Below are 11,756 nucleotides of genomic sequence, written 5' to 3'. Positions count from 1 at the left end.
AAAAAACTGCTTCAATCAACTTTTCTTAATATAAAACCTGCTGAGGTAGACTGAGACCACGCTGGTGGTGAAATATCAGATGCTGGTTGAGTAATCTGATTGTTTCATCCCTGAAACGTCCAGGAACATTTCCTGCATTGGCTCATGTGTGAACAGGAGCAGAATCAATATTCAGGGAATCCTGTATTCTCAGTTTCCCACCACGAGACCCCAAAACATTTCATGCAAAATGCTGGAACGCTGTGTTTGAATGAAAGCAGCAACACTGCAGGAACAAACACATCAAGCGTTACGTCCATCTGACGCAAGACACTTTCATGTGGAGCGAGGGAGCCAATCAGAAGACTCCTCTGATGACATATTTGACTTGTTTATAGTCAGTGGATCAAGAAAAAATGTCTTATTTCTCAAACAGCGCTATGTTCCTGAAAATGTATGACATCTTCACCACGTATCCATACATCCAGCCTTGTCCCGTCTTTGACTTCCTCTGTTGAGTTTTATGGCGGTTAGCATCAGTGTTGCATTACTGCCATCTGCTGGACCGTCTGTATGTCCCAGCATTGCCATGACGTGTGTGAAAGGTTCAGGACAGAAATGTTCCTGAATGTCGCTGCATGTGTGAACAGTGACCATCAGGACCAGCACCCGAAGTAAGCGTGAAAGAGGCTCATGTCTCCGTCGTGGGAAGACGTCTCACTCTGACTTTTATTCTGTCACAGGTTATTTGTGTTTGTTCACTCGCAGCGCTGAAAGTGGATTAAAGTGAATTAAACTGAAGCAGAGGAGAGCGAGCTGGAGGGAGGGAGGCTGACGGTTCCTGTCCAGGCTGAGAGAGCCGGGACTTTTCCACTGGGAGTGGGGGTGGTTGGGTGGGTGGGCGGGTGGGTGGGGGTCATTTCCGAGGATTGTTGTAGAGCTTTGAGGAGGTGGAGGATGGGGGGTTTGAAATGTGTGACAGAGAAAGAGAAAGTATGGAGGAACACTGAAGTGAAAGCAAATAAAAAAATACAACAGCCTCAGAACAAACACTGAAGGCTGCAGACGCTCGTCGTGATGTATCAGCTACACGCAGCGCAATCATGAAAACTAATCATGTATCCAGTCAAGAAGAAGAAGCTGATTCCACACAACACTGGACCTGGAGTGTAACTTGTGCTGTGACACACCAAAAGCTTCTTCCTGGAGGTTTAGTATTTGGTTTGGTCTAATAACTGCCCCCCCACCCCACCCCCAACCCCCAACTGTCTATCAATCAGATCAATGCTCACGTCAGAGCTGTTTGTTGTGTTGCAGCTGCTCGCTGTGACCACAAGAGGGCAACAAGCATGCAGCATGAATTGTGTGTTTAAACAGAGGAGGACATGACACGTCTCAGTCCCGTAAAGTCCAGAGAAGAAGAGACAGAATGGATACCTGGATGAATGTGTGGTTCCAGATGTTCCAGATGTGAAGCTGCTGTCCCTCCTCAAGACAAAGACAAAAGAGCTTCAAACCACTAAACAGAGCTGACGGGATATAAGGCCACACGTCACAAGGTGATCTTTAACTGATGGTGTATGGATGATTTCCAGGCGTTGAAATCAGCCTGCACTTCATGTTTGTGGCACTAGAGGTCGCCAAATCATCCTCTGTGACAGGTAGCAGCCCTGATTTAAATCAGGTATCAGCAGTGGATTTCACTTCTGTTATCAAACTACCAATCACTCGTTCACATGTGACACATTTCTGTCTCTGTTCCAGTGTGTCGTCCAGAACATTTAGTCAACCGGACCGGACTATTTCGATATATTTTACTTCACTATTTTAATGTCATATTACTGGATACTCCGTTACATTTATTTGGTCACTGTAGTTACTGCACTCAGTAATAATCATCTCACAGAATCCTCTGATGTAACAGTAACAGAGCTCGTGTTGGCTGCACACTGATTACTTTTACTCTTTCAGTGCTGAGTTTTACTTGTATCAGAGTACTTTTAAATATAGGTTTTGCTGTTTTTACTTGAGTAAAAGATCTGAATACTTCTTCCAGTAGTTCCTGTCTGTCTGGTGATGTTTCCATTTTTCCAGTATTTTGAATGCCCTTATTTTGAAATTCTGTTTCCTTCCTGTTTCAGTTTAGTTTCGGTTCACTTCGACAGCTCATCCCAGCACAGCTTCTTCTCTCCATTAAAGGGTTTGTAAACAACATTTTTTTCACTGCTTGACTCTTGAACGTCTCTTTGTTCGTGTTGTCAGTTCAGTAAAAAGTAGAAGTTCACAGCAGTTCAGTCAAAAACTGAGGAAGACTTTCCTCCTCCTTCAGCCTTCAGAGCAGCCGAGGAGAGGTGAAAGTAGGAGTATTCAGATCCTAAATTCAGTCAAAATACTAATACGCTGCCACAAGTAAAAATCCTTCCTTCAAAACCCTACTGAAGTAAAATTATGTAAATATGTGTTCTTTGTCAACTAAGAAACTACATGCTTTGTCTGGATTAGTGGAATCTTCAAGTTCAGACATGTTGATGAGGTGCAGAGTAAACAGGAAGCTTTCAGTCAGCCAAAGAAGAAGAAACACAGTGGACACGTCCAGTCCAGCCAATGAAACAGACTCAAACAGAAGTCAAATAATTCCTTCATATGTAATATACAGTGAAGTATTCACATCATTTATTCACATCAGATGCTTTTATTTTATTGGAAGTGAAAGTACTGCAGTGCAGTAAAGTAATGGTAGATGTTGATGTTGTTTGGTTCTGATGCTTCGTGCTCTGCTCTCAGTGTTTCCTCCACAGATGAAGGTAGAAGGTCTCTGGGAGCTGATGTGGATGTGAATTCAGCAGCAGCTACAGAGGTAACATGATTGATATGGGATTATTGATTAGCTGCCGCAGCATGTTCTGACTGGATACAGTTGATTGGAAAAGAGGAACAATTCAAAGGTTGAAGAGCTTTTCAAAGTCAGTCAAGTAGAAGTTGTTTGTTTGTCATGTGACTGAGAGGAATGATGAGAATAACGTGTGCGCTCTCCCAGCAGGTTGTGGTGTTGGTGTGACGGTGTGGACTCAGCTATGCATCAGTGTGAGGACAGACAGGAGGGAGTCCGTCCCCCTAAAGCCTCTCAGTGTGAGGATCAGGACAACCAGACCAAAGCTCAGAGGTGAGAGGAACATCTTCAACTGTCCACGACACCATTTCACAAAGTTTTTGACTCAGTGAGACTTTTTTGTAAATGTGTGAGCGTTAATGAATTTCAGGATCCATCAGGGACCAGACTGTCCTGAACCTGAGCCCAGCTGTGTGTGCATGAAGAGTGACCAGTCGATGGGTCATCCTTATAACTTCAAAGACGGACACTGCTCTTTTGATCAAAGGTGAGGATTTAAAATCATACATTAATTATTAAAATTAGACTTCTGACCTTTAGAAAACCTCACCTGTGACAGGTCAGAGGTCATTTCAGAGAGAAGCCATTCATTTTTGCTATCTGCGTGCACGTCCCTTCAGATGGTGAAAGCCTGATTCAATGGTGGAAAATCCTGAAAAAAAATCCTGCAACTCAAGCTGGGCTCCTTCATATTAAAGGAGAATCAATGGTTAACTAGGGTTGCCCCCAGTTAACCAACCACCCTGACTCCTGCTTCTCAACTGGCTTGCTCAGGGTATTCTGTGGGCAGAAGTCAACCTCTTCTTCAGCAGATGAGGTGGGCAGTGCACTTCTGCCTGAGCAGCTGTTAGTAAATTTGAAGAGATTCCTTCCCTCTTTAATTGCTTTTAGATCTAACTGCAGTTTTTGATACAGCTGACCATGTGACTTTAATTGAACTTCTTAAGCCTTACATTGGCATGTTGGGTACAGTTTCACATGACATTTTACTCCTATCTTTCTAATGGGAGGTTCTTTGTGGCCATTGATGACTTTAAATCCCCCTCGTCTCATTTCTCGTATGGAGTTCCTCAAGGCTTAGTCACTGGCCCTTTATCATTCTCCAATCACATGTTACCACTATGTCAAATCCTTCATAGGTACAACAACAGTTTTCATTTTTATGCAGATAACTCCCAGAATTATTTCTTGGTTAATTCTGACAACACAAGTGGTCAAAATAATATACTGTTTTACAGATTTTAAAAACTCTCTCAAAACTTTCTCAAACGTTTTTTCAGTTAAATTCCATTATCATAGCTCCAAATGTCATGTGTAAATAAAACATTGACTTTAGACACCTCAGCGGTGTACATTGAGGGTGGGAGAGCTACATGGAGGGCTTGGTGAGAGCTGTTGGGAACAAACAGCTGAAGATGGGGCTGTTGATTCTCAGTGGGCTCAGCAGGACGAGCAAACCTTTAGCACTTCAGGATCACTTCATGGACCTTTAGCTTGTGTTTGTCTCTGAATGGACAGAAATAATGTGAGCTAATTCTTCATGACTCCTTCACAGAGTCGACCAGGAGAGCTCAGAGGTTCCCAGTGGTCAGTCTGCCCAGCAGCATCAAACACACCTGGACTCCATATTCATGGTCTGTACATGTCCAACAACTACTTTTACATCAACTGTCTTCACAATGATCTCCACGTTGCACGTTTTAGACCAGTGGACTGTCAGTCTGTCCAACATGGATCTGATGTTTGGTTCAATGTTTATTGTTTGATTGTATCATTCATAATATCCTGTTCCAGCTGCTGGAGGAGAACATTGTCTCTTTTGTGAAGAACGAGCTGAAGAAGATGAAGGCAGTTCTGAGTTCAGATTACCCAGAATGCTTAGAGAGTCAGAGGGAGGATGAGGAGGTGTTGAACAGTGAAGATGAAGAGCAGAGGAGGGGCAGCAGAGAGGCATTTGTGAAGATCACACAGCACTTCCTGAGGAGAATGAAGGAGGAGGAGCTGGCTGACTGTCTGCAGAGTGGTAAGAGGATTTCTCTAAAGATTGAACATGTTGCATAAATGAGACGTTCACTGACGTGTCAATGTGCAGGTAAACGGCATTCATGTACAGATTCATGCATTCATCCTTTGAGGAAATATGTCCTTTGACTTATTGATCTTCTTTGTTTTGTGTTCTTTCAGGAAATCCTGTTCCAGTTTATTGCCAGCGTAAACTAAAATCTAACCTGAAGGAGAAGTTCCAGTGTGTGTTTGAGGGGATCGCTAAAGCAGGAAATCCAACCCTTCTGAATCAGATCTACACAGATCTCCACATCACAGAGGGAGGGACTGGAGAGGTCAATGATGAACATGAGGTCAGACAGATTGAAACAGCGTCCAGGAAACCAGACGGTACAGAAACAATCAGTCATGAAGACATCTTTAAACTTCCACCTGGAAGAGATGAACCAGTCAGAACAGTGATGACAAAGGGAGTGGCTGGCATTGGGAAAACAGTCTTAACACAGAAGTTCACTCTGGACTGGGCTGAAGACAAAGCCAACCAGGACATACAGTTCATGTTTCCATTCACTTTCAGAGAGCTGAACATGCTGAGAGAGAAAAAGAGCTTGGTGGAACTTGTTCATCACTTCTTTCCTGAAACCAAAGAAGCAGGAATCTGCAGGTTTGAGGAGTTCCAGGTTGTGTTCATCTTTGACGGTCTGGATGAGTGCCGACTTCCTCTGGACTTCACCAACAATGAGATCCTGACTGATGCTACAAAGTCCACCTCCATGGATGTTCTGCTGACAAACCTCATCAAGGGGAAACTGCTTCCTTCTGCTCGCCTCTGGATAACCACACGACCTGCAGCAGCCAATCAGATCCCTCCTAAGTGTGTTGATATGGTGACAGAGGTCAGAGGGTTCACTGACCCACAGAAGGAGGAGTACTTCAGGAAGAGATTTAGAAACAAGAAGCAGGCCAGCAGAATCATCTCCCACATTAAGACATCACGAAGCCTCCACATCATGTGCCACATCCCGGTCTTCTGCTGGATCACTGCCACAGTTCTGGAGGATGTATTGAAGACCAGAGAGGAAGGGGAGCTGCCCAAGACCCTGACTGAGATGTACATCCACTTCCTGGTGGTTCAGTCCAAACTGAAGTCCATCAAGTATGATGGAGGAGCTGAGTCAGATCCACACTGGACTCCAGAGACCAAGGAGATGATTGAGTCTCTGGGAAAACTGGCTTTTGAGCAGCTGCAGAAAGGAAACCTGATCTTCTACGAATCAGACTTGACAGAGTGTGGCATCGATATCAAAGCAGCCTCAGTGTACTCAGGAGTGTTCACACAGATCTTCATAGAGGAGAGAGGACTGTACCAGGACAAGGTGTTCTGCTTTGTCCATCTAACCGTTCAGGAGTTTCTGGCTGCTCTTCACGTCCATCTGACATTCTTTAATTCTCAATTCAATCTGCTGTCAGAAGGACAATCAACCTCCCTGAAGTCTGAAACAAGACAAGATGAATCTGCAGACACAAACTTCTACCAGAGTGCTGTGGACAAGGCCTTACAGAGTCCAAATGGACACCTGGACTTGTTCCTCCGCTTCCTTCTGGGTCTTTCTCTGCAGACCAATCAGAACCTTCTACAAGGCCTGCTAACACAGACAGGAAGTAGCTCACAGACCAATGAGGAAACAGTCCAGTACATCAAGAAGAAGATCGAGAAGGATCTGTCTCCAGAGAAAAGCATCAATCTGTTCCACTGCCTGAATGAACTGAACGACCGTTCTCTAGTGGAGCAGATCCAACAGTCCCTGAGATCAGGAAGTCTGTCCACAGATAAACTGTCTCCTGCTCAGTGGTCAGCTCTGGTCTTCATCTTACTGTTGTCAGAAAAAGATCTGGATGTGTTTGACCTAAAGAAATTCTCTGCTTCAGAGGAGGCTCTTCTGAGGCTGCTGCCTGTGGTCAAAGCCTCCAACAAAGCTCTGTAAGTACAGACAGTTGGTTTGATTCATCATAGTTTGGATACTCTGCTATCTGTCAACAAGAAATAAAAATCCTTACTTTTTTATTTTCCTTTTTATTGTATCCTCAGACTGAGTGGCTGTAACCTCTCAGAGAGAAGCTGTGAAGCTCTGTGCTCAGCTCTCAGCTCCCCATCCTGCAGTCTGAGAGAGCTGGACCTGAGTAACAACAACCTGCAGGATTCAGGAGTGAAGCTGCTCTCTGCTGGACTGGAGAGTCCACAATGTACACTGGAGACTCTCAGGTCAGAATTCATCAATCTGTTCAGCTGATGACCATTTCTCTGTACAAATTTGCATAGATTCCTCTCCTGGGTAAGATCTTTTGATAGTTTTAGACTCTGAATTACTTTTCTGAATTACGTCCTGCTTCTTTTGGAATCTAAATTCTATGGGACGAAGAAATCAGCATTAAAACAATTAATGTTTTTTAGTGTCACAAATCGTATGAGAAGACTCTGTATTATCTGAAGTTCAAGTTATCCTGAAGGAAACTATTTCTGTTTGTGCAGACTCTTTCTACTCCTACTACTGCTTCTTTTTCTTCAGAGTCTAGCCGTGATTGGTCTCAATTACATCTCTGTTAGAAAGTAATTGCCATCTACCTGCCATCGTAACTAGAACTCAAACACCCTTTGAGTACCCAAAACTCTGAAATTCAAAATGAATAATCGTGGTGGACAGTCAAATGTGAACTGACCAAACCGGTGGGATTAACATGAAGTCATACAAACAACCAAGACAATGAATCAAAGTTGATGGCTAATCCCAGACTACAAGATCAACAGTGCCCATTCCAGAAGCCTCTCTTCTGATGCAGCCACAGGAGCTTCGAAGCCCCTCAGTCCCAGGCCAGGTACATCTCATTCAGCAATCAGATGAAGCACACCTGGGCAGAGTTACAGAGGGCAGGAGAGGAAAAGGGACAGAACAGTCATGATAAGGACGAATACTAGAAGAAGGTGCAGCTGCATCACAACAAATTGTTTGCTGGTGGAGCTTTTCTTGAGAAGCAGCAACAGGAAGGGTTTTGCTTGCATTAATAATAATAGAAAAAAGTGAGCAAAATGAATGATGAAACAGTGTTTGCCTCCTGTAATGTCTGAGTGTTGGTGGACATTAGTGATAAATGTACTGAGCTCAACTTCACAGTAGACGTTAGTACTGTGTAACTGCAGTACTGCAGTAACCCTCCAGCCCTCTCAGTACCCTCAGACCATGTGATGTGTGTTGTTCGGTGTGTTTGCAGGCTGTCAGGCTGTCTGATCACAGAGGAAGGCTGTGCTTCTCTGGCTTCAGCTCTGAGCTCCAACCTGTCCCATCTGAGAGAGCTGGACCTGAGCTACAACCATCCAGGAGACCCAGGAGTGAAGCTGCTGTCTGCTGGACTGGAGGATCCACAATGGAAACTGGACTCCCTGAGGTATGAAGAGGCCTGCTGCAGACACAATCAGTCTGTCACACTGTCACGACCCTGAAGCTGGTTAGGTTGTCTGTGAGGGTGATGAACTGTCCATGTGTCATTTTGAAAGAGGATGTGCTGGTCTGACCCCCCCCCCCCCCCTTTCAGGGTGGAGCCTGCTGGAGTCCGATGGTTGAGACCAGGTCTGAGGAAGTGTAAGTGTGACTTTGATTTGACTGATGAAACACACATTGAACCATCTTCAAACTGTGACATCACTCATTCAGATCTCTGATGTCACCATCAAACTGTGGTGACCTGTTCGCTGATCGATCAATAACTGCAGCTGTGTTCTGGTTTGTTTTCTCCATCAGATTCCTGTGAACTCACACTCGACACAAACACAGTGAACAGAAAGATGAGCCTGTCTGACAACAACAGGACGGTGACGCATGTGGAGGAGGATCAGCCGTATCCTGATCATCCAGACAGGTTTGATTGGTGGTCCCAGCTGCTGAGTGGAACTGGTCTGACTGGTCGCTGTTACTGGGAGGTGGAGTGGAGAGGAAAGGTTCATATAGCAGTGACTTACAGAGGGATCAAAAGGAGAGGAAACGGTGATGACTGTGTGTTTGGGAGGAATGATCTGTCCTGGAGCCTGAGCTGCTCTGGTGGTGGTTACTATGCCTGGCACAACAACAAGGGCACACCCATCCCCTCCTCCTCCTCCTCCTCCTCCTCCTCCTCCTCCTCCTCCTCTGTCTCTAACAGAGTGGGGGTGTATGTGGACTGTCCTGCTGGCACTCTGTCCTTCTACAGAGTCTCCTCTGACACACTGATCCACCTTCACACCTTCAACACCAGCTTCACTGAACCTCTGTATCTTGGGTTTGGCCTCTGGTCCAACTGGTCTGACTCCTCAGTGTCTCTGTGTTCTCCGTAGGAGGGAGGGTCTCCTCCCTGGACTTTGAGTCTAAAACTGAACTTTGTGTTGAAACATTTCTTTCTGTGTAGGAAAAACATCAATCTTCAGCATCAAATTCAGCATCTGTGGAAAAATAATCTGAACTTGCAAAGAGTCTGTTTGATTTGCACAAAGTAAATTCATCAATCAGTATGTGACCTTGAAATCAAAGTTCTGGGATGATTCTAGAAATAAGATGATGCTGGAAACAACATGTAAATGACAGGATTTGGATGCTGTTACTTTGTTCTCTGTCCTGTGGCCTTCACAGGCTTTTGGTTTTACATGCAGGCCTGTCTTTGGTTGTCACATAATGAGGTCCAAAAAACAGGCAATGCACTGCTGTGCTGTGCTGATCACTTAAGAAAGTGGATTTTTCTGAAAGAAGAACTTCCCATTGTTGGCCCGGCTGGTCGTTGTGACGGCGCTTTGCTTTCTGGGCCTGTTAGACTGATCCGATGCAGCGTTTCACTGACTGCAGGTATTTTTGGTTTCCTGTAGATTGTGCTTGTGTTTGCATGCTGAATATTACCTGCTACTCAAATCAGTAATGCTGCTCGTACAGTACGTGGCTTTACAGCCAAGCTTGTTTCATCATGTGATTTACGTGTTTCTAACACTGAAATATGCAACACAAGCTTTTCTGATCACATCTCTCTGTCCTGTCATAGCACTACACTGTGTGCCCCGGCTCGTAAAACTAAAATGGTTTTAGAAACAGGCATGTGGGAAGTTAACCCCCAACACACACACAAACAAACACACACACACACACACACCACCTCATTAAAACACTGCTACTATCAATTAGCAGGTAGGTGTTGGATTCCTCACACAGGTGATCTGGAGCAGGTTGTACAGTCCTGAGACCCTCTGAGACCGTCTGATGCAGCCGTTCATCTCACACTGCTCAGCTTGTTTTAACCTTTTGATGTCAGACGTTACAGGAGTGTCCGCAGCAGGGTTCCTTCTAGATCCACCATCTGGAGATCAAAGCTCCGATGTGATCATTTAGTGCCGGTGGAACGTCGATGTCAGGTTATGATATCTCCATATAATCTTCTGGCTGTACGTCAGTGTGTAAACCCGCTCAGACATTTGGTCAAACACAGGCGAAGGTGAAATCAACACAGTCCCACTTCCTGTTTAGACAGGAAGTTAAAGTCAAAACGTCAAAGACGACAGAAAAAAAATCAGTGATGAAACTTTCCTCAGTGTGTGCATCCCAAAACATTTTCAATCAGCTGTGATGGAATGTGTGTGTGTGTGTGTGTGTGTGTGTGTGTGTGTGTGTGTGATTTTGTTGAAGCTGTTTTCTCTCTGTATTATCTCGTTTCATCTGAATTAAAGACTTCATTGTATGCTGAACACACAGTTGTTGTATAATAGTGGTGTGCGCGCACACACACACACACACACACACACACACACACACACACACACACTGAGCTATTGTCTGGAACCAGCTGAGCAGTAGTCTGACTCCTGAAGTGAAAACACAGATTTATTTTTGGAACAACAGAAAACACGAATTGTGACAAGAAGTGATGCTTTTGGATTTTTAGATTATATTTTTTTGGATTATATTTCCTGACACATCGGATCAATGACACACATCATCAATATGTGTGTGTGTGTGCTAAAGATTTCTTCAGAGAAAATGATCAAGTATTACATTATGCTGTGTGTGTGTGTGTGTGTGTGTGTGTGTGTGTGTGTGTGTGTGTGTGAGGCTGACGGTAAGTATTGATCAGTGCTGTTGGGTGGATAGCTCTCATTGCCACGGTAACCCACAGCAGCCCATAATGCTGCTGCTGCTGATCAGTTGCCCATCCGTCCTGGAAAAAATGAAATAAAGTGGGTCTAAAAATAGAGCGATGCTGGCTGTTAGCCAATCAGAGAAGAGGCGAGGCAGCCCAGGGTGTGTCTGAGAGAGTGCTGTGTGTGTGTGTGTGTGTGTGTGTGTGTGTGTTCTGCTGAGTCACATTTAGGTTCCTGTCAGGACACGGGGAGGAGGAGGCGAACTCCTCCTTCCTCTTCACCTCCCCTTTCTCCTCTGTGACGCCCTCCACCCTTGGCGGCCATGTTGGCACGTTATTGAGCCTCCACAGACTTTGTGTCTTTTCTCTGAGTACACACTCATAAAGTCTTGCTCTCAGCTGAGAGACATGACAGTCCCCGACCAATCACAGCTCACTGTCTCTCACGACCTGTGTGATGTCATCAGGAAGGAGGAGCTAGAGACAGACTTCCTGGAACCAGACTGTAAACCAACATGGCGTCTGAAGCGATGTGTGTGACGCTGCCTGTCTGTGGATCTTTCCTCTGTGTCACAGTTCCACCATTCCTCTCACCTTGAAGGAACACAGGTGAAGAGCGCTCTGTGCTCCTATTGGTCAGTGCCACAAACATGTCATGGACGGGGGCGTGTCCACTGGGGCAGGAAATACATGAGCTCATAAAGCTACACTATAAAACACCAACAAATTAGAATAAACA

General features: G+C 44.9%; 1 protein-coding gene across 2 annotated transcripts; it reads left to right on the top strand.

Annotated features, from left to right (window-relative positions):
• Nucleotides 1–2,119: 2,119 nt before the first annotated feature.
• LOC143327964 (NLR family CARD domain-containing protein 3-like) lies at nt 2,120–10,553 on the top strand. 2 transcript variants are annotated; one of them, XM_076742684.1, is made up of 11 exons: nt 2,120–2,179; nt 2,764–2,836; nt 3,020–3,142; nt 3,240–3,356; nt 4,425–4,503; nt 4,664–4,892; nt 5,054–6,854; nt 6,963–7,136; nt 8,141–8,314; nt 8,462–8,508; nt 8,668–10,553. In XM_076742684.1, the coding sequence occupies exons 3-11, from the start codon at nt 3,054–3,056 to the stop codon at nt 9,234–9,236; spliced, it is 3,279 nt and encodes a 1,092-aa protein (XP_076598799.1). In that variant the 5' UTR covers nt 2,120–2,179; nt 2,764–2,836; nt 3,020–3,053; the 3' UTR covers nt 9,237–10,553. The 2 variants fall into 2 exon arrangements, with proteins under 2 accessions (XP_076598799.1, XP_076598798.1); XM_076742683.1 differs by having other exon boundaries at nt 3,017–3,142.
• The last annotated feature ends 1,203 nt before the right edge of the window (nt 10,554–11,756 follow it).

Source organism: Chaetodon auriga, chromosome 11, assembly GCF_051107435.1.
Source record: "Chaetodon auriga isolate fChaAug3 chromosome 11, fChaAug3.hap1, whole genome shotgun sequence".
In the NCBI taxonomy this organism is placed as follows: domain Eukaryota; kingdom Metazoa; phylum Chordata; class Actinopteri; order Chaetodontiformes; family Chaetodontidae; genus Chaetodon; species Chaetodon auriga.
Note: the sequence above shows the minus strand (reverse complement) of the source record. Positions and strands in the feature narration are given on the sequence as shown.